Here is a 22,580-nt window from a genome sequence, read left to right as displayed (position 1 = left end):
TTCGTCTAATTTCAATTTCCAATCACTCATAAGTAAGTTAATGTTAATGTATTGTATCCCCATTTCTCAGATAAAAACTGAGATACTGCTGATAGGTGACTTGTCTGTGCTCACACAACTAGTTAGTAATGAAGCTGACTCCTGAAACCTCACACTTCATCCTTACTTTCTCTTCCTCTCACTTATCTGGTGAACCGTAAGTCACAGTGATTGTTAAAAATTAAAAAAAAAAATCTAGATAGCAAATGAAAAAATCTATCAGATTGCCTTCTTCAACCAGCATCCCAGGGAAGCAGAAAACGGGAGTGCCAAACCAGTTTTCAGCACCACGGACAACACCCATGCAAGGGCGTCTTCCTAATGTTTCTGGCCCTGAAATTGCTCATTCGTTGCTCACAAGGGCACTTCGCTTCACAGTTTACAAACCCTGTTCTACACTCATCGTTTCACTTTATTTTCCAAACAGTCTTTCAAAGTAAACGTTACTGACCTCACGATCCAGATGAAGATACCAAGTCTTAGGCAGACTTAGGCATGTCACAAGACATGAAAAGTGGCAAGAACCTGCAGTTCCCCCTGGGGCAGAGCAAGTGTGGGCAGTAGCGCGGCCAGGGCATAAGTGGGGAGGCCGTAGCTGTTGTCCAGGTGAGAGATAATGATGTCTGAACCAACTGGGATGGAGTGGAGGTGACAGATTCAATACCTATTTAGGGATAAAGTCAGCAGGTCTTGGTCATGGGGTGGATGTGAGTTTGAGGAGAGAGAGGATTCTGCTTCCTCTCTGAGGTTCTGCCTTGGGGAGCCAAATGGATGATGAGATACCTGATGAGACCTGGGGAAAGAAGGGTCTTGTGGGACACTGAGACTTCCAAGTCAATATCTGAGCTCTGAAGTGGCCAAGGCTGTAGACAGACCAGGGAGCTGGTGATGGAGGTCATGAGGGGAGAGTATGGAACAAATAGAGTGAGACAAGGGCCCCAGGCCCACCCCGAGGAACACCAACATTAAGGGAGCAGCTGAGAAAAGGAGGCTGCAAAGAAGAATGAGAAAAAGTGGTCTGAAAACCCAGAAGAAACCAGAAGAGTGTGATGTCTCAAAGACAAAAGGAGAGAACATTCCAGAAGGAGGTCAGGAGCAGCTGCATCAGGAAGACAAGATATAGCCTGAGAGATGTCCTTGAAAAAAAGCTAATGGAAATTTGATGAAAATGCAGTCAGTGGAGTGGTGGTGGTGGGGTGGAAGCCACACTTGGGGGTCAGGGATTGATGAGTAAATGGGAGTAAGGAAGTGGAGAGGGCAAGAAGATGACTCCCTTCACAAGTTTGGGCTTGGAGGGAGAAAGGAGATCTGATAGTCTCTACTGGGGCATAGGAGGAGACTTGGAGGCATTTAAATTCTGATGGGAGGAGGCCAGTAGAGAGGGGAAAGGGAGATGCCAAGAAAGGAGATCGTAATGGCTGGGCCCAGATGCTCAGTGTGGAAGGATAGGATGGGATCCAGCATCCTGGGGCAGCTCACAGACCCTGAAATGAAGATTGAGGGAATGTGGTTTATTTGGGAGGTGCGGGAACACCAGCAGGGGAGTGGGAAGGTGACCCAGGAGGGGAAGACATCCAGTAAGAGGTAATTATTGAGCCAGCTACCACAGTGGATGAGTGAGGCTTAATCCTGCAGGAAATTTTGGGAAATGGGGTAAATGCACATCTCAGAATTCCCCCAGCTGAGGGCGAGGGAGCTGGTGTATTTATATCCGAGCACTGGGAAGACATTGGTGAAGAGCCGGCCCATGGGGCTGTGTATTAATCCCCTGGCACTTCTAGTCCGCAGTGCATATGGAGAAAGCGGATTCCAGAGCTTGGGGACTGCTGTTTGACAAAGATGCTGTTGGGAGTCCTGCTGGTGGGCACAGAAATGGTAAGGTCATCTGAGGGGATGTGGTCAGAGTCACAGTCAGGGCCTCTTTCCATTTGTGCCTTTGCCACTGTCCAACCACTCTTGTTCCACTGGGACTTGTTGATAAGAATATGTTTAAAAATGAAAATTTCCAGACAACAACACAAAACACCTGCCTAGGCAGAGTGGGAGTTCCAAAGGGGCATGGAGGTAGGCAGTGTGGGTACAGATCCTGACTCTGCCGGTTACTAGCTGTGTTTCTTGGCTGAGGTCTCTCCGAGTCTCACCTTCATCATTTGTAACTCTGAGCTCTCAGGGCTCTGAGGAGGATGGAGGGAGGAAAGAACAACAAGCACCAAGCATAGTGTAGCACTCATGGTGGACGCCAGGGCACGGCAAGCCCAGCCCTGTGCACCCTTGTCTGACCACAGCACTTCCATTTTCCTTGGGGAACCACCTCCCCACTCCAGTCCATGTGATGGAGTGGGACAGACTCCACTGCCAGCTTTAGGGGTGGGCAGTGATCCCTAAAATTGGCCTGGCCAATCACTATGCAGTGATTAGTCCTGGGGGTGGAGGCAGAATACAGGACCACAGCCAGGGCAACTGGCTCTTCCACTTCCCTGGAGCTTTGGGGGTTGCTGAATTGATGGTGTGTCTGCCTGGAGCTGCTGAGGGTCATCTTTGTGCTTAAGTGGAGTGAGTCTGCCTGGGTCCAGATAATGGCTCATCTTGGGGTTCAGACTCATCCTTTGACAAACAACATGGTCACCCTCACCCATGTGAGTATGTGTGCATCTGTATCTCGGGTTGCTCTGCCTTTGGGAAGCCATACACACTCGTACACACCAGAAGATAAACAAGTGCCTGCAGCTCCTTGGCTGGCACCCAGGCCGGGGGTGGAATAAACAATCCCGGTGACTTTCTGAAAAGCAAGCGTGTGTGGCAACAGGCACCATGGAGACAAGCAGACTGTACAAGAGCAGAGACTGCAGCCACCCCCCCCCCAATGCCACCCCTGTGCACAGGCACACACACACACACACGCTTGTGTGTACACACACACTTCATGCTCTCTCATGTTTATATCATATTCATGTCCACTCCATCAAAACAGTCCTCTTTCACACCCAGGCACACCGCTTTTGGGATCTGGCCCCTATTCCAGCTTTACCTGAGGCTAAAGGCTTTTGAGAAGGTCTGAGTTTCCTCACCCCTTGCCTGGACGCTGGTCCTGGTCTGGGCCAAATTTCAGCAAATCATAGCCTCTAGGGAATGCGTGTGTGTGTGTGCGTGAGCGCGTGCACGTGTGCATGTGTGTGTGTGAGAGAGACAGGATGGGGAAGAGAGGGAAAAGGGGAGGAATGACATGGCAGGCAATGCCATATACACCCAACTTTCTGGAAATTTCTCTTTGCTTCAGAGATGCACACAAAACACACATTCACCTTCTTCTTTAAGAAACACTCACACAGACCCCCCCACCCTCTGAGGCTTGTAAGGACACAGCCCTGGATACAAACACTCAGATATGTAACTGTCCTCACGCATGCAGTGTGTAACCCAGTACACCCAAGATGATGATGGTGGTGGTGGTGGGCCATTTACTGGCAGCCCAAGTGCTTTGCAGTCATTATCTCATTATACTGAACCCTTAAGGAAAATCATCTGAGACTGATATTATTATTATTCCCATTTCATAGATGAGGAAACAGAAGTTCTGAGAAGTTAAGTAACTTGCCAGGGCCACACAGTTTGAATGTGATAAAGCTGGGAGCCAAACTCCTGCCCACACTATCAGCCCTTTTTCATTTAAGCAGATACACATGCAACACTCATACATGCACAAGCATGTGTGCGCACACACACGTGCACACACACAAACCCTGCCTCCCCAGTCAGCGCAGGTGATTGATGTCCACGGGGTCATCTTCTCCACCCTGGCTTCCTCACAGGCACCGCTCCCAGGTCCTCACAGTACGGCCCTGACATTCATGAGAGCCCCTGGCCTGGGCACCTTTGAGCATAGCCTGTTGCCCGCAAAGACCCCCTCCCTCCCTCTCCACATCCCTTCCCCCCAGCAGCTGCAGGCCCCGGCCCAGCTGGGGGCGGCCCTGGGATTCGGATGGGTGACTCAGGCTGAATCATGGCCCAGCTGCTCATAGGCAGCCCTCTCCTTGATTCTGCCCAGAGAACCTATTTTGAAGGCAGAGACGGGCCCTAGGGTAGGGGACAGGGAGTGGTGTAAGGAGAAAATAGGGACAGAGGGCAGGGGCACTTGAGGAGGAAGACTCAGGCACAAAAGAGCCTCAGTGCCCCTCTTCAGTCCTCAGTGGTCTGCAGGTGCTCTCAGGCAGCCCCCACCGATTCTGCCAGCAAAGAGGGTCCTTCTGCCTGGACATGGGCAGGGGGTTCCCTCTCTGATCACAGGGCCCTTTGGCTCCCATGCCCCCACCTTTTGGCCCTAATAACAACGATAATACCAATATTTACTACGCTAATTGATTACTCACGTGTTACAGTATTCTACAGTTTTCAAAGCACTTTCTCTTCAGTATCGCATTTAATTCTCTTCTTAGTCCAGTGGAGTGGAAATGGGCATCCTTACTTTTGAGCTGAGGAAACTGACACTCAGGGAAGTTATGTGAACCAGCCAAGGTCACACAGTTGGTGAAATGAACCAAGCTTAGGCTTCTTGCTCCAATCCGTAGAAGGTGAGCATTGAGGCTGGAGCCGAGCTGCAGCTGGGCACGGTGGGGGCATGGTGGGGCATGGTAGGGGAATGTGGGACGTTGCAGGACTGTGGCAGGGCCATGGCTGGGGCATCGAAAGGGGCACAGGGGAGTGGCAAGGTAGGGGTCACGCGAAGTGTGGATGGACGCATGCCTGGTGGCTTGAGTGTGATAGGCTCATTGCAAAATTTTTTCTTTACCCTTCTGTAAAGAATGAAGTGTGGGATTATTTATGCTTCTAAATCTTCTTTTCCGTGTTTCAGGCCAATAGCCTAAGGCTAACAAGGGCACAGCCATGGAGTTTCTACTGAGAAGACGACTTACAGGACCTTTGTTTCCCAAAGCCTCAGTTTTCTCACCTGAAGAAATGGGTCCAGACCTCCGATGGGGCAGGCTGTGGAGAGGCACTAGTGCAATCCTGTGCCTCATGCCCTTTAGAAGCCATGAAGGACTTCACAAAGGCGTCTGTTGTTCACATTTTGTTTTATCTTAAAAAAAATACACCTGTGGGTGCTGGGCAAAGGGCGGGTGGGCTTCTGGGAACCCAGGGGTGGTGCCGAGAGGGGGAGTGGGTGACAGCTCCTCCTTCCCCCTGCCTGGGCTCGGCCTGGCCTTCCCCCACCCTCAGCCCAGAGCCGGTTTCTAGGCAACAGGATGGATGCAGGGATGGTTCGGAGGGGAGAGAGCTATAAATAGGGAAGGGAGAAAACAAAAATAAAGTTCCAGAGAAGGCTGTGGAGCCGCATTACTAGGGGTGGGGGTGGGGAGATGGGGAGGGAGATGGGCAAATGGTGGGGCACAGGGACAGCCCCTCTCACTTCATCAGGGGAGAGGGCAGTTTCAGGTTAGCCAGTGGGCAAAGGTCCGCAGAGCACCGCCATGGGTGAGGAGGGGGTCTCTGTGTGCACAGCTGAGCGGGATGGGGGTGACTAGAAGTCACTTCTGGATGAAGGGCCACGGGAAGCTCAGAAGAGGGAAGCATTGCAGGCAGATGTCCAGATGGAGGAAAGATGCAGGCAGAGGAAAGGAAGGTGTGGACCAGGTGAGGCGGAGAACTGGACCCACAGATTTTGGAGGCCTGGCCGGGCTTGGCCCCCTTGACCACACACCCTGTGTCCATGCAGACACAGGTGGGCTCTCCCCAGATCTCCCATGCCACCTCCTCTTCATTCAGGTTTCAGCTCCAACCTCGCCTCCTCAGAGGCCTGACCTGACCATCCAACTGAATGTTGGTCACGACCCCCTCCCTGTTACAGTCTATCACATCAATCTGTTTTATGTTCTTCATAAAACTCAAAATTATCTTGACCCGTGTATTTGTTGATCCATGGACATGAGTTCTGTCAGGGCAGCAACCTGCAGCCCCTTACTTCCAAGAACAGAGCATGTGAGCAACACCCACTGGCCAGTGACTAAATACACAGAATACGTGGGCAGCATCTATATACATGTGTGAACACAGATACACCCGTATCCATACCCAAGTGTGCACACACAGCTCAATGCCCCCTCTGCTACCACTCACACGATCTCACTTGCAGTCTCCACAAAATTGCACGGGAGCCTGTGATCTTTGCTCTGCTGCACCCACATTTTCCTATTGTCGGTGGGTTTTGTTTGTCCTTCCTCAGAGCAAGTCCCTTTGGAAAATTCCAAAGAAACTGGGCTTCAGGCTTGGGGTTGAATGTGGCCTGGGGCAGGCAACTTTGCCTCTCTTGCCTCCATTGTCTCATCTGTAAATTGGAGCTACTAACAAGGAATCATTGCGGACAGTCTCCAGTGAAATGAATGGAAGCAAATGCTGGATGCCTGGGACAAACTGGGCACTGGGGAAATGGCTCTGTCCCCTGTCACAAGGGAGGAGACATGAGCCGTGTGTTGTCACACACACACACTCAGTCAGGACTGCCATCTGACACAGGGCTGGCATATTCCGCTGGTGCTTCTGGGCCTGTGCCTGGAATGCATTTAAAGTGACCCCTGCAGCTGAGGACATTGGTCTCTGAGTAGAAAACCAAGCTCAGAAAACCAGGTGCATGGCTTGACACCCGGGAAGGAGGAATAAACCTCTTCACAAGCCAGATGGTGAACCTGGTTTTGGCATCTAAAAATGGGGATCAGGTGCTGGTAGCTGGCGAGGAAGTGGCAAACTCAGATTCTTTAGAGGCCAGGCAGTTCATGAAAATGAGTGAAGCGGATGGGAGGAACGCAAGGGACTGCGGCCAACTAGAATGAAAAATAAATAAACCTTGCACTAGCAAATTAAACATCTCTACAGGCCAAATTCAACCTAAGGGCCACCAGTTTGCAATCCCTGTGGACTGTGGGTTATAATAGTGTCTTAATTCAGCCAAAAGGGAGCTGGAAAACCTGGCACCTGCACGTTGGGTCAGAGAATCGAAGCCCACCGGTTTGTTCTCCTTGCACACGAATCTGCCAGCAGGTTCCTACTTCCAGAAGCAAAGGCAGGCCAAGGTGACCCGAGAGGACCAGTCTCCCCCAGCGTTCAAGGCCTTCCCGAGCTTGACACCATCTCCCGCCCCCATCGACTCCGAGAAGGGGGCGCTAAACATTTGGGGGTTAATTGAATAGAGCAGGCTCCTTCCAGCCCTTGGGGCTGCAGGGGCGACGCAAGGCTTGGGTCGGAAAGGAGGTCGGACCTGACATAGAAGGGGTGGGGTCTTGTTTTGGCGACATTGGGGGCTATTGCTGGGAAGCAACACTGGGCTTCCGCATGGGCGGGGGCGGGGCCTCCGTGTGGGCGGGGACGGGGCCTTTGTAGGAGCCAGGTTTGGGGGTTGCTGCGGCAGAAGAGGGCAAGAGCGCTGCATCGACGGGGGCGGGGCCTATCACTGGTTGGGTCAGGGCCTCCACGAGGGCGTGGGGTGGGGAGCTTCTGTGCCAATCAGAAAAGTGCTTCTGCCTTGTTGGAGGTGGGGCCTCTGTGCAGCCCCGCGGCGTCTCCGCCCCATTCTTTCCCACAAGGAGGTGGTGTTGGGGGCCCTCTAGTGCCGATCCGGATCCGCTCAAGGCTTCCGGCCGGCTTCCCAGGTTTTTGCAGACCCTTGCTCTTGTCAGCCGAGGTCGCAAACTTTCGGGTGCCTTTCCTGGAAGGGTAGAGCACCGATCGCCTGTACTCTGATTTTTTGGGGGAGGGGGGCAACTGCCCATTTCCCCTCCACTGGGATGAGTTTTTTTGCGGTGGACAGGTGTGCGCAGGGGTGTGTACATGTAAATTTCGGGGAATGGTGGGGGACAAAGGTTTACACGTAGTAGCTTCTTTCACGGCCCACGCTGCTAATTTCCAACAGCTTCTTCGCAGCACGCGTCCAACAGACGCGTCCAACTATGAGTGCGTGCGCGAGTCTGCACGTGTCTGCCAGCATGCGTGCACGTGCGTGCCTGCCCAGTGCGTACACTCGGACTGGCTCGCAAGGACCAGCGTACGTGCACACGTGTCCGCGCGTGCGTAGCAGTCGATGCGCCTGCGCTGCATGTGCAGTGAGGTGTGAGCGGGTCGGCCCTGAGCAATCAGCTGCCCCTCAGGCTTGCGTCGTCAGTAGGTGATTTACGGTACGGTAGGTGGTGCCCGAGGCCGCCTTCCCGCCTCCCAGTCTGCAGCCTGTCTCAGCCTGGTCGTCCGGGGGAGGGTAGGAGATGGAGAAGCTGAGGCCCGAGGTGGCCAGTCTTGTACCTGGACTGAATGTGCCGGGCCCCAAAGAGGGGACTGGGGCAGGCTGGGACCTGGAAGCCCATAGGCCGCCTTCACCCGGCCCCCACCTCAGCCCAGCTCTGCCCGTGTGGCGCCTGCTACAGACAGATTGGCTTTATTCATGGACACGCAGGGGCCGGCCGGGCCCACCCTCCCGGGACACGCTCACACGGGGGTGGGGGACTCTCCATGCCACAGTCACGACACACGACGCCCGCGCTCGGACCGGGCCGGCTGGGGAAGGGGGCATGGCACAGCCTGACTCCTGGTTTTGGTTTAAAAAAAAAAAGGTTCTTGGGGTCGATGTGGGAGTGGGGTGCAGGGCTCTGGGGCTGCCTGGGGACCCCTCAAATAGCCTCTGTTGGCGGTGGAGGGGAGCCGTCACTTTCCGATCTTCTTTTAAAAATACATAGAACATGCTACTTCCGCGCAGACACTGGACGGGGTGGGGCAGGGAGGGGGCAACACAGGTGGAGCGAGACTCCCAGCCGTGGCCGAAGCCCCGGCCCTGTCCACGTCCCAGGGTTGGACGCGGGCGGGTAGGACAGACAGATGGACAGACACTAACACAGGCTCCGAGGGGGCGCCCCGGAGCGAAAGGAAGATCTCGTGTTTTAAGGGGAAGGGGTTGAAGGACAGCCCTGCCTCTGGGGGGCGGGGCAGCGGACAGGGGAGGGATTGTGCTGCTGGTAGGGGGCCGTCCTGGGCCCTCACGCCTCTGGCTCATACTCCTGATACTCCTCCTGCATCAGAGGGACGGGGATGGAGTGGAGAAGAGCAAAAGAGGAAGGAGTTGGAGACCAAGCAGCGAGGCCCGGGCCCTGAGACCCCTCCCCCTCAAGGAGGAACAGTGCATTCCCCTCCCCCTGGGCAGGGGAGAAATCTGGAAGTTGGGGACAGCTGGGATGTTCCTGGGGAGGGGTGCCTGGGGCCCAGTGCTAGGCCCCATCTGTCCTCCCTCCCTGCTGCCACCTCCAGGGTGTGGGTTCTAGAAAGGGGGGCTTGAAGCTCCCTGGTCCAACCTTATGCTGCCACGAACCTCCCACCCCAGCTGGAGTTGGCAGCAGTCCTGGGGATGTCCACAGCCCCACCCAGCCCTGCCACCGCTCACCTGGGGCGCTTCCTCATAGCTTTCCCCTTCTGGCTCCATCAGGGGCTCAATCAGCGGCTCCTCAGCGGCTTCCTGGGCCACTTCCTCCGGCTACGGGCAGAGAAGAGACAGGGCCCGTGAGGCCAGCTGGGGATGCCTCCCCAAATTCCTACCCTGGGAAGCTTTTGACTGATTGGGGGAAGGCTAGGCTTTGTTGGCAGTGCAACCAAAGTTTTTAATTAAATTGTTTATTTACAGTGCCTTGGAAGTGGGCTGGAGGACTGAAATGCCTCCAATCACCACTCGAAGCTGGGGTGGTGAGGGGGAGTGGGCTCTCTATGCCCCCTCCCCAGCACCTGGCAGCCTCCTGCACTCCCATCATTTGGACTGGATCAGATGGAGAGGTAGACGGGGCGCACTCAGTCACCCATTTATCCCTACTCCCTTTGTGTCAGCTCTGTGGGGGGGTCAGGTATCTGCACCCCAGAAATAACCCTGGAGTCTCCTCTGGGCTGGAGGGAGATGGAGGCTCAGGGACAGAGCTGAGCAGGGGCTCTGAGCCATTCCCCTGCCACTTTCCAACCATCCCTCCCCCAGGGCCCTGTGTGGCCTGGTTTCTTCAGCTGTTGCTATTTTAAGATAAGCTGGAAGCAACAGCTCATGGTGTTGCTTGGATGTGTGAGCTAAGACTCTCCCCTCCCCACTGCATCTGCTGCCCAGACGAGTGCAGGCCAGCAGGCACACAAATAGGGGGCTGCCAGACACATGGCCAGTCCCCTGTGGGCGAGCACATGTCTGTGCACAAACACATGGGACTGAGCTGGCTGCACGTGTGGGCACACAAGGTAACCTGGGGTCCATGCACAGCTGCGCAAGGCCACGTGTGGGTTGGCACAAGCCTGGACCTGCGGGGAAGCCCATAGGCAGGGGGCACACCACCTTCCCCACTTCCACAGGTAGCCGCTGTCCCTCCCTGCTGGGCAGAGGTAAGAATCTTGGGACCCTGGAGGGCCAGCACTGAGAAGTTCTCCCTGACTACCTGTGCCCTGTATTTGTTCAGCTCCATCCAGACAGCTTCACCGCCTCCACATTACCTGTCCAGGTGGGCCCTGTGGGCTCATGAATTTGCGCTCCTGACGTAGCTCATTTCCCCCAGTTACACATGGGTCCTCCAAGGCCCAGGAGGTGGGGAAATGTTAGTTCGCCCCAAATCACCCAGCTATGACCAGAACCCAGGAAAGAGAGAGTGTGAGGAGTCCCAGCTCTGCCCATTGTTTGGAAACAACTCAGATGTCCAACAACAGCAGAATGGAGGTGGGGAGGGTGGTCCTGCTGCGCACAGGACACTGCATATCAAAGCAGGGACACAACGTCAAGGCTGACTCTCAGCGCCTACTGATGGTGACAGAAGCCAGGTACCGAACAGAGTGCACTTTAGGGATAACATTTCTATGACGTTGAAAAACACCCAAGGTATTTGTGGTGATGGAGGTGAGGAAGCTATTAGCTACAGAGAAGAAGGCACAGCCAGGATGAAGGCGCCTTGGGTGCAAGAATTAAGAAGGCACCTCCTTTCAAGGCCATGCCAGTGAGACCCCAGAATAAGTGCCCCCCTTAAATTCTGTACCCCAGACACCGCACTAGTCTTGGCCCTGGGAGTAAGGGCTGGGAGGGGGCGTAAGGGAGGCTTCAAAGGGGCTGACTTTCTTTTGCATCTTGACCTGGGTGCTGGTTACTTGCGGGGAGCCCCGTTTGTGAAAATTTCGGGGAGCCGCATGCTTTCTGCATGAATGCAGTACTTCAGTAAAGAGTTCACTTAAAAACCACCCCAGCCTGCCCCCCTCCAGCTGTTTGGCATCAGGTAAGTCACTTTACTTTTTGGATCTCAGCTGCCTCGGGTTGGAAATGGGATGGCGTTTCTGCCTTGTGTGAGTGTGGGGAGGCTCCCGTGATAACGTATGTGAGCAGACTGGGAGGCAGAGCCAGAGATGGGCACCCCTGGCTTGCACGGGTTCTCCACGGGCCCAGTGGCCCCAAAGGCCTGCCTTTGGATTGTAAGTCTATGGTCTTGAGCTCCAGAGAGAGAGAGAGAGAGAGAGAGAGAGAGAGAAGGCTTGAGGTGCCAACAAGTGCTGGTAAGAGGAAAGCAGCCCGAGAGAAATGATTCTGTGCAAAGGCTACTCACACACAGCCTCGAGGCTGACAGCTCAGTCCCAGACCTGCCTCCCTGCACCCCAGCTCTCAGAGCAGGGCCTGGCCCGTGTCAGCACCAAGCGACTCTGGTGACTTAAACCTGAGTTTATCCTCCCAACCACCTTCTCAGAGGGGTAGGGGCAGGCGGGATGCGGGATCTTGGGCAAGTCACTTCCCCTCTCTGAGCCTCAGTTCCTTCATCAGTAAAATGGGCTAACTGGGAAGCCTTCTTTATAGGGATGTGGTGCAGATTCAGTAAGTGACTCCGTGTACAAGGTCTAGAACAGTGCCTGCCCACACAAGAGATCAGTGAATGGGAGCGATCACTGAAAATGTAACGATAAGAAATGGGAAGTCACACAGTTGGTAAAATGCAGAGACGGGACTTGAACCAGAACTTCTGAGTCAGGTCCCAGACTTCTGACAGGGGAGGGAACCAACTGTGCAAAATGTCTGGAATGGAGGGTGGCGTGGGGTCTCCTCCGAAAGCCCGATGGATACACTCACGCTGAATACACACTGATCTCCTAAACCTCACGCTGAAGGGGGCCCCACCCCCATGGTGGCAGAATCTGCGCTTGTATGTGGACAACACGGAACTCCCTCATGAGAGGCATGTCTGTACAGACGTAAAGGCCCATCTGTGATCCACTGTCACAGCGGTACATGTCCTTGCACACCTGTGGTGACATGAGCCCCCAGGGGCACACACACAGACTGCTCACGTGACTGTGGGGCCACCATCTCTTACTGAGCACTCACTGTACGCAATCCAGGCTCTTTATATCAACGTGTAGTCCCTGCCCTGCAGCATCAGCCTCACCTGAGTACCTGTTACACATGCAGATTCTCGGGCCTCACCTCAGACCTCTGAATCAGAAATTCTAGAGATGGAGCCAACAGTCTGTCTTTTACGCTGGCCTCCTGGTGAGCTGGTGCACACTGAAGTTTTTGAGAACCTCTGATGGACATTTTCTGTAATCTACATAAGAGTCCTCCTGTGTTTGTCTCCCATCTTAGAGGCAAAGAATCCGGCTCAGAGCTATGATGGGACCTGCCCAGGGTCTCACAGTCAGGAAGTAGTGGAGTTGGGATTCAAATCCAGCTCTGTGGAGCTCCAGGGCTCACAGGTCTCACCCTCCAGTGTGTCCTAATGCAGGCATCTGACTTCATGCACCCATGAGGTAGCCACCGCCACTTGCCTGGGGGACCATGTCCGCACAAATGTGTGACACACAGTTCACCCCTCCCCATGGCCCACATCTGCTCATACCTGCCTCAGGGCCTTTGCACATGCTGTTCCTACTGCCTGAAACACAATTCCCACATGGCTTGTCTCATTCCTTGGGTGTCAGCTCAGATGTCACTCCTCAACTAAAGCAGCCTCCTTACCCCTTGACTCTCTAGCCTGTGACCCTTGTCATTTCTTCATAGCACATACCCTTGTCTGAAATCATCTTGCTTACTGGTTAGCTTTTTACTGTATCTTCTCCCACTACAGTGTCAGCTCCATGAATGTAGGAACCTATTTACTGCAGTAACTCCTAAAACAATCCCTCTCTGGCATGAATGCTCGCTGAATGAAAAGACATGAATGAACAATCAGTGACACGTGAGGATTTGGCCCATAGTGATTCAGGTCACACTCACAAGCAGGATGCATGTATCCAGCCAGATCTGGGTCACAGTCACGGGGAGCGCCATGCCCATACACAGCTTCACATGGACTCATTCTGAGCCAGATCTAGCAGGGCCCTGCAGAACATGAGGTGGGGAGGCTTGTGCCCCAGGCTGGCCGGGGGAGCAGGGAGCCTGGTGTGTGTGTGTGTGTGTGTGTGTGTGTGTGTGTGTGTGTGTGTGTTGTGTGGCGGAAGTCAAGCTCACCTTCAGATCAGTGGGGAATTCCTCCTTCTTCACCAGGCCTGTGGCTGCTGCAATGTTCCCAGCCCCAGAGAACACAGCTCCTCCCAGATGTGATGCCTGCTCCTTGGTTTTCTCAGCCACTGCATCAGGGAGAGGGTTGGGAAGGGGGTTGGGGGCCAGGAGGAAGCAGGCTTAGACGCCCCTCTGCCCCGTAGCATCCCAGGGCCTGCCCTCCCCATGGAGCACCCCCGCAGGAAGACTTAGAGGTGCCGTCTTCCACCACCTGCATCCCAGCCAGATCCCAGGCCAGGGTGAAGGAACAGGGCTGGACAGGGCTGGGCTGGTACCTGAGGCCACTCCTTGTACCACCCCCTCTCGGGTCTTGCTTCCTGCAGGGACAAAAAGGAGCACACTTAAGGGCTCTGAACCGAGGGAACAGACTGCAGCAAGCACAGTGGTTACAGAGCAGGCAGAGGGACCCAGTCAGCAGTGGCCCCATCACTGCTTCCTTGGGCCCCTAAGTCCCACAAGGGCCCCCCATGCCTACTTCCTCAGGACTTCCAGTTCTCCCCCACTGTCTGTCGTCCCCCTGCCGCACGCACCCGAGGTGATACCCATGCCCTCTGGTGGATGTTGCCTGAGCACCGACACTGGGAAAGCGCTCTACCTCTGCAGGGTCATTTAATCCTCTGCCCAGGATGGGAGCAGATGGGGGAGGCGGGTGGGGTGGAGGCAGTGGGGGTAGGGTGGAGGCAGTGGAGGCGGGCAAAAGGCTTTGTATTTGGAAAGAAGCCCCTGATGCCCAACCGCCCACATCCTGTCTATGGACACGCACTTCCCATCCCCCCACCCCCTGCCCCGGCTCCATTTCTTCTAAAGACTCTCTTCTAACTAGGGTGCAAATTCCTCCTTCTGGCCAAAGTTGGAATGATGCAGGATGTGTCTAAGGGTAACATGAAGATTGTGACTGACACCCACAGCATTGGCCCAGCGTTCCCAGGATAGCAACTGGAAAGGCAAGAAAGCCTGACCCGAGGTGGGTGTGGGAGCCCTCAGGGGAGTGGGGAGTCTTCCATCCCAAGGATTTGGCAACCCAGACAACAGCTGATAGAGCCAGAACCGGGTGTCTGGGCCAGCTGAGGCCGGAGAGAGGAGGAGAGACTGGCGCAGGAAGACAGGATTCTCAGGGCCAAGGCCAGCCGGGCCCAGAGACTAGGGGGCAGGGGGCTGCATGCACACTCATTCATTCCTCCCACAAGCACTTGTTGGCACCTGCTCTGTGTCAGGCCCCAGGTCAATGGCTCAGTGTCAGATGAGGGTAAGAGAAGCAGATGTGGTGCCCTGGACTCAAGTACTGGGGAGAGGAACTCCAGCCTCCAGGACTCCAGGAGGTACATGATGGGGGAGGAGGCACTGCCTAGGCCTTGTCGAATGGGGAGCAGGTGGAGACGCAGAAAGGAGACCGAGGAGGGTGTGCCAGGCACAGGGAAGAATGCAGGCAAATCACAGGGAGGTGTGCTTTCAGGGCCTGCACGGAGCACATGGACCTGGTCTGTGTGCTCGGAGCGATGGAAACAGGCAGGGCTATGAAGGGCATTGAGTGCTAGGCTTCAGCGAGCTGAGGCTTTGACTTGTAGGGAGTGGGGGCCACCAGGAGTTCCTGGTCAGGGGGAGGAGCAGGATGTGGTAGTCTAAGGGAAAGGGGAGGGGCCAAGTCTGTTAGCAGGGAGGCAGTGTTACAGGTGCCAGGGGTCTTCCGGAGTGAAAGGGCTCAGGGAGGAGGCAGGATGGAGGCCAGAGCTGGAGTCCAGCAAGGTGTGGGCTTCAAGCCTTCTCCCCGTCGCTATCACCTCTGCCCTAGCTCCAGCCACCCTCATCTGGTAGGTATGCTACCTCCCCACCAGCCTCCCTGCTGTCTCTTCTGTCCCCAGCGGCCTGAGGGACCTTTCTATACTGAAGTCACATCATGTCAGTCCCTGGCTTACGATCTCTCCTGGCAATTATGCTTTGCCCTGGCCTGCCGGGGCTGCTCATGAACTGGCTCTTGCCCACCTTTCTGATCTCATCTCGTACCACTGCTTTCTGCCCTCTGCTCTCTAACCCAGTGTCCTTGAGCCCATTCCAGGACCTGCCTTTCTGCACCCCTACCCCTGCCCTCCTTAGTCTTCAGGCTCAGCTCAAATGCCATCCTCTTTGATTACCCTCCCAAAGTGGTCTTCCAGCCCAGCCACTGGATGCCAAATCCCACCATTGGGGTGCTTGGCATCACTATCAGGAGAGCCGGCACCTACCAGCACACAGTAGGTGGTCAATAAGGATTTTTCAAATTGCCACAGTTCCAAATCTGACACAACCCTGGGCAAGTTAACCAGCCCTCTACAGCCAGCAGAGGGGATAATTGGATAATTCTACCTACTGCACAAAAGTAAGCCCTGTACCTGCATCCAGATTGAGAAATATCAGTTTCCTGCCTCCCTTCATGCAAATGACCCTGCAGGCTCCCTCTCCTTTCCCACTTAGGGTGAGACATTTTAACCACTTGGCCTTTCTCCTGATATTCCGCAGCTTCGAGCAGAGGGAACCCGGAGGAGAGATGCTGATGGTGGAAACACTGGGAGGCAGGGAGACCCAGAGAGAGATTCCGAGGTGGAAGTAGATGGAGAGGAATTCTGGAAGGGAGCCCCAGCAACACAGGAGGGAGGCGGGCAAGGAGAAGGGTGGGACTTTGGAGTCCGGAAAGCTTGGCTCAAACTCCAGCTTCAGGTTTTATCAGCTGTGTGACCTTGAGCAAGGTAGTGAAACCTGGGGGGACCCCAGTTTCCCCCGGTTGTGGATGAGCAGGGAGCATTCAATGAGGCGATGGACCTTACGGATGTATTTCACACAGTACTTGGCAGAGAGTGAGGGCTCAGCACTAGGTAACTATTAATAACGGGAAGAATAAGGGGAAAAAGGCTGTCTGCTTTGATCCCTGCATTGGTCCCTGGCCTTTCAGCTAAACCCCATCCTCACCAACACTTCGCTCATCCGCCCTCCCTTCAGTCTCTTCGGTGACCTAGCCTTCCATCGGCTATGTCCTCAGTGACCCCTGCTGACCCCGCCCCATCTGCTGACTCATATTCTCCCGCCCAGACCACCCTCACTCCCACCCTTTAAGGACCCCAGCTCCGCTCTCTCCCAGGACATCCAAATTCCGCAGCCCCAGAAGCCCCGCCCCTCGCCCACCGACGTAGAGGACACCCTCCTTGGTCTTCTCCGCGGCCTCCGTGACCCCCTGCTTGGTTTTCTCCGCGGCGGCCACGACGCCCTCCTTGGCCATGGACAGGCCCTTCATGAACACGTCCATCCTGGCGGCCTGGGGAGGGCGAACACACTGGCACGGGTGCGCTGGCCCCGCATCCTCGTCCCAGCCCTTCCAGAGGGACGCGGGTGTCCCCTCCCCTCCCTCCGGAGACCGCTGCACCATTCCGGGCCCGGGCCCGGGCCCCTCTCCCGCCTTACCCCCTCCCCAGCTCGAGGCTACAGGGCCGCGGCGAGTCCTAGCGTCCTTGAAACCTGGGACGCAGGAGGGGCCACCACCTCAGTTATCCAGGACATTGCAACCTGCAGCCCCGTGGAACCGAAGTGCTGGGCTGCGCGCGAAGCCCCGGGGCCTGCCTGTACACACATGGCAGAGTCACACGGCGACGCACACAAACATACTCCAGGGACTTGCTCACGTGCACATACAGGACACGCAGACGCTCAAACGCGCACGGACATTTCTGACACACACGGCCACACGGTCGCGGACGCACGTCCACACACACAGCCACCCAAGCAGTTGCAGATACCGAGCAACAGACACACATACCCCGGGGCGCACACTGACACGCACCCACCGGTGCCTTCTTTCCGTTCTCCAGCCCCTTCCACATCCCACCCAGTCCCCTCTCCATTCCCAACCCCTTCCTCAGCCCGGGCGCCTGGAGCGCGACCGCCTCACCTGGATGCGGGGCCGGGGCTGGGGATGGAGCGGCGGCTGCGGCTGCGGCTGCGGCTGCGGCTGCGGCAGGCGGACGCAGGGGCTCGGCTGGGCCGGGCTGGGGTGGGCTCAGGACAGATGAGGGATCAGGTCGTGGCCAGGTGCTCAGGTTGGTCTGCAGCAGGCGGGGAGCGGGCCCTGAGCCGGGGCGCAGTAGTGCCCGGGCCTTGGGTGCGTCGCCAGCCACCGCGCGCTGCCAGTGCCCTGCTCGCTCGCGCGCTCCGGCGGCTCCGGCTCGGGCGCTGCGGCAGCTCTGAGCTCAGCGCACCCCCCTGGCGGCCGCACCACCCCCTCGGCCTGACTGACCGGGGGCGGGGAGGGTGACATCTCCGCGGGGCCCGCTAGCCTCACGGGGTGGGCCCGGGACGAGCCGCTGGGGACCTCGGAGCGTCAGACTCACGTCCTGGCCCCAAGAGCCCAGTCTGGTGGGGGACAATGTGACGTGCTAAGAGTAGGGAAGAAATACTGCAGTTGGTTTTAGAGTTTTAGAGTTCAGATGCGTTTGGATCTGAGCTGTGCTTTTTATAACCTTGGGCAACTCAGCTCTCCTTTCTGAATGCCAGTTTCGTCTTCTGTAAAATATCGATGGTTCATCCAACGAACGTTTATTGAGTGCTTAGACAGGGGTGCCAGGCAGGTTCGAGGCTGAAGACAGTGGAAAAGGAAAACAAAGTCCCTCGATCTAGGGGAGTTAACAATTGTGTGTTTGTGTGTGTGCAGAGATGGGACAGAAAATAAACGTGTCAACACTTAAACCAAACAAGGTTATTTCAGCTTGTGGTAAGTGCCATGGAGATGAGAAAATGGAGATGTACCAGTTACTAGAGGAGGGTTGCTTGAGATGAAGGGGTCAGAGAAGGCCTCTGTGAGGAGGTAAATGGGAGCAGAGACTCCAGATAGGCACCAAGGCCAGGATACTTGAGGGCAAGATTCATAGAGAGGGACCTGCAAGTGCAAAGGTCCTGAGGCAGGACTGTGCTTGGGAACAGATAAAAAGCAATGCAGCTGAAGAACCAGGAAGGAGGGAGAAGGAGGCAGACAAGACCCTTTTTTGTGTGGTTATGGTCTGGATTGTCAAAATGGTTATAGAAGTCTAGGCACACAGAGGCCCTTAATTTTGTATATGACCAAATTATACCCAAGAAGTTGTGGGATCCCAGACGAAGGAGACTTCATCTGGCAGACAAGGGAGGAAGGGAAGTTACAGCTGTGGGTATAGCATGGGCAAAGGCACTGTGGTTGGAAATGCAGAGTATGTAAGTGACAGCTGATGAGGTGAGGCGGCAGCCAGGAACAAGACTATGGTGGGCCTGGAAAAAACAGTTCACAGGTTGTTGGTAGAGCTGCAAAATGGCACATGCTTTTTTGAAGACAAGTTGGCAATATTTACCCAAGACATAAACGTATGCTTCTTTGGAGCCAATACTTCCCTTTCCAGGAATTCATCTCTCGGATCTCTGCTCACACAAGTGCACAGAGATGTTTGTGCAATGATGTCCACTACAGCCTGGTTCATTGCAGCAAAAAAATGAAAATGATCTAAATGTCCCTATGTAGAGGACTGGCTAGTTAATTGTGGTTCATCCACCCAACGCGATGCTGTGCTGCTGTTAGGATGCGTTAGACCCGTGTGCACTGATATGGGAGTGTCACACGACACGGTGTGACGTGAGAGGAGCGAGGTGCCAACTGTAATGTGTGGAGCCAATCAATTTTGACACATGAAAACTACATACATGCACGCAGTTATGTACAGACATCTTATATACAGATCTATACATCTGGATATACCAATAACACATCTGCAAGGACTCCCCAAAAACTGTTAACAGTAGTTGCCCCCAGGAGAGAAGCTTGTACATTTCATCACCTTCCTTCTTGTGCTGTTTGATTACTTTGCCTTGAATAGTATCTTGTCTAATTGTGAAAACTAGCATGGGGGACATCTGTCATTAGTGTTGGCCTCTCAGCATTGGAACAGCCTCTTTCCTATGTTTGGGGGATCCCCCAATTTATGAAGAAGAGCCATCTCCCCCTCCAGGAGCTGCCAATGCTTTCCCAGCTTTCCTTGCAGCCAGGACATGTGACCTCAGCCCCAGACATCCCAGCCTCAGACTTGGAACTAGAAGCTAGTGCCAGGAAGTAGCAGGGAAGGAGGGGAGTCTGTTCTGGTGAGGACAGGTGGTGGTGATGGTGGCAGCTGCAGACAGGGACCACGGGCAGCGGTGACACTGCTTCTGGGGGCATCTGGAACCAACAAGGCAAGCTGTGCTGTCTATGCCCAGCCGTAGCATCCGGGGACTCTTCCTGGGCCTTTTGACAATGTGAATTTCCAGGCTGCATGCTCTCCAAGGGGACTCTGGTCTTCCAGAAGAGTTCCTGAGCTGCCCACAATTAGATAATAAACTCCTTATCTGTTTAAATTTTTAGCCAGAAGTAATTTTTGTGACTCTCAGCTAAGATCCCCTGAATGTCAGATGAGGAAAGACCAAACAGGAGGGGAGAGAGAGGAAGAAGACCATACCGATGGTGTCTGTACTTCCTATTGTAGGATTTGGGTTTTAAGCACTGAGAGAGACCTAAATGAGATTTGCATTTCATGGGGCCAAATGGAGATGGGTTGGAGGGGGACAATGCTAGAAGCAGCAAGATCAGTGAGGAGGCTGGGGCAGAATCCACAGGAGGAATGTCGAAGCTGATCCAGGGAAGCCTCAGTGAGGCTGGAACAGGATTGGAGGGGAGACTCAAGCATCACTTACAAGGTAACTTACTAGATGTTGGGGAAGAGGGAGAGCAACAAGTCCAGGAAGATTCTCAGGTTTCTGGCTTGGACAGCAGGGTGAGTGATGTTGCTGCAAGAAGAAACAGGCATTGAGGTGGGGCAGGTTTGGGGATGATGGTGAGTTTGTTCAGGGCACACTGGGATGAGCAGTGCCTGACAGATGAGCTGCATGAGATGTCCAGCAGATAGTCAGATATTTGAGCCCAGAGTTCAATAAGTCACCCAGGCTGGCTTCAGGTATAGACATGGGCCATGGTGTCCTGGGAAATCTTTACACATGGCTTTCCCAGCAAGGAAGAACCGTTATTTGTAGAGCTTGCCCAAACCTGTGATGGAAACTCTCCTGCTGCGGTTGATTTCAAGTGGTCACTGTGACGTCTCTGAGCAGAGACTTGGGAAGAGATATGTGGTAGGACTCCCTTAATCAGCATCTTCACCATACACATAAAATAGGTAAAAATAATCTTAAGCACATAGACAGTAGTAAAATAATTAGGATGTTATGTTTTGAGGGTTTATGACGTTTGTTTTCAATATAATTCATATAATCATAGGTTTATATAATTTAATTTTTAATATTGGCTTTAACACCTGGCTCACAAAATTCCTGAAACTTTGTTCTTATCAGCTGGTCCAGGCGAGCCCAGTTCACCCCTGGATTTGGAGTCCTTTGCAGAGAGGTGGTGGCTGAAGCCATGGGGATGATGCAATTACCCGGGGGAATGTGGAGAGTGAAAAGAAAAGAGGGTCTGGAAGAGATTCCTCAGGCACAGCAAGCTTCTTTTTTTTTCTTTTTCTTTTAATACCCTTATTGTGGTTTGGTTCCTGTGCAGTAAACTACACATTTTTCAGATGGACAATTTGATGAACTTTGATAGATGTCTACACCCATGGTACCACCACCACAATCAAGACAGCTAATATTTCCATCACTCCCCAAGACGTGCAATTTTTGAACTCCCAATTTATCCCTTCCCTTTAACCTCCAGTAACCAGAAGTTTGTTCTCTGTTTGAGTCTGTTTCCGTTTGTAAGTAAATTCATTTGTGTCCGTTTTTTAAGATTCCACATGTAAGCAATAGCATATGGCATTTTTCTTTCTCTTTCTCCTTACTTCACTTCAAATGACGTTCTCCAGGCCCATCCACGTTGCTGCAAATGGCATTATTTTATTCTTTTTCATGGTTGAGTAGTATCCCATTGTATAAACACACCACATCTTCGTTATCCAGGCATCTGTCATTGGACATTTGTGTTGCTTCCATGTCTTGGCTATTGTAAATAGTGCTGCTGTGAACAATGGGAAGTATGTGTCTTTTTGAAATATATTTTTCTCCAGATATATGCCCAGGAGTGGGATTGCTGGATCATATGGTAAGTCTATTTTTAACTTTTTAAGGAATCTCCATACTGTCCTCCATAGTGGCTGCACCAATTTACATTCCCACCAGTAGTGTAGGAGGGTTCCTTTTTCTCCACACTCTCTCCAGCATTTATCATTTGTAGACTTTTTAATGATGGACATTCTGACTGGCTTGAGATGATGTCTCATTGTAGTTTTGGTTTGCATGTCTCTAACAATTAGTGATGTTGAGCACCCACTGCAACCTTCTTGAGTGGCCAGGGCAGAGGAGCTGGGGGAAAGGCTGAGAAGGCGCTGCAGAGAGAGAAGGAGAAGCTGGAGAGAGTGGTGGCAGGGAAGCCAAGGGGTTACAGGACAACTGGATAAATGCTACAGAGAAGCCAAAGCAATGAGCAGTGAAGAATCCTCTGGTGGGCAGCAAGTGGACTGTGGGGGAGTTTAACAGTAGCACCAGACGGCTCCGGGAGTCCAGGAGGGAAGGGGCATCCAGGGAAATCCTCCCGGAGAAGGTGACATTCGAGCTGGGTGTTGAAAGTTGAGAAGGACCTTACAAGTGGTTGTGAGCATTCCCAGCATAGGATTCAGCAGGTGGAAAACTCCAATGTAGAAGGAACAGAAAACAGGTGAGAAGTTCATTTGGCTGTTAATGCAGATGCTTAAGCAAAGCAAGTGCTTATTTTTTTCACTGAGAGAAGTCATGCAGTAGGAGGTTCACAGTAGGTGTGATGAGTTCACAGGCATCAGGGACCCAGAGTTCTACCTTCCTGCTCTACCAGCCTTAGTACCTGGATTCCACCTTCAAGGCCACCTATGGCCCAAGATGGGTCCTGCTGCTCCAGCCATCATGTCTATTCAGAAAGCGGGAATAAGGGAAGTAGGGTAAAAAGGGCACCTGCCAGTTGTCTGTCTTTTCTTCAGGAGTTTCCCCA

At 53.9% G+C, this 22,580-nt stretch overlaps 1 protein-coding gene across 1 annotated transcript; it reads right to left on the bottom strand.

Moving 5' to 3' along the window:
* Positions 1-8,436: 8,436 nt before the first annotated feature.
* Positions 8,437-17,760, bottom strand: SNCB (synuclein beta). Its single transcript, XM_032465026.1, has 6 exons — positions 17,469-17,760; positions 16,709-16,838; positions 13,831-13,872; positions 13,505-13,623; positions 9,449-9,538; positions 8,437-9,080 (listed from the first exon to the last, which is right to left on the bottom strand). The coding sequence occupies exons 2-6, from the start codon at positions 16,827-16,829 to the stop codon at positions 9,048-9,050; spliced, it is 405 nt and encodes a 134-aa protein (XP_032320917.1). The 5' UTR covers positions 16,830-16,838; positions 17,469-17,760; the 3' UTR covers positions 8,437-9,047.
* Between the last annotated feature and the right edge of the window lie 4,820 nt (positions 17,761-22,580).

Source organism: Camelus ferus, chromosome 22, assembly GCF_009834535.1.
Source record: "Camelus ferus isolate YT-003-E chromosome 22, BCGSAC_Cfer_1.0, whole genome shotgun sequence".
In the NCBI taxonomy this organism is placed as follows: Eukaryota; Metazoa; Chordata; class Mammalia; order Artiodactyla; family Camelidae; genus Camelus; species Camelus ferus.
This window is presented reverse-complemented; position numbering and strand designations above follow the sequence as displayed.

Coding starts and splice junctions, on each gene's coding strand:
- SNCB (XM_032465026.1), bottom strand. CDS start 16,829: ATGGACGTGTTCATGAAGGGCCTGTCCATGGCCAAGGAGGGCGTCGTG. Junction 13,624..13,830: donor GGTACAAGGAGTGGCCTCAG/GTACCAGCCCAG, acceptor TCCCTGATGCAG/TGGCTGAGAAAACCAAGGAG. Junction 9,539..13,504: donor AATTCCCCACTGATCTGAAG/GTGAGCTTGACT, acceptor CTCTGCCCGTAG/CCGGAGGAAGTGGCCCAGGA.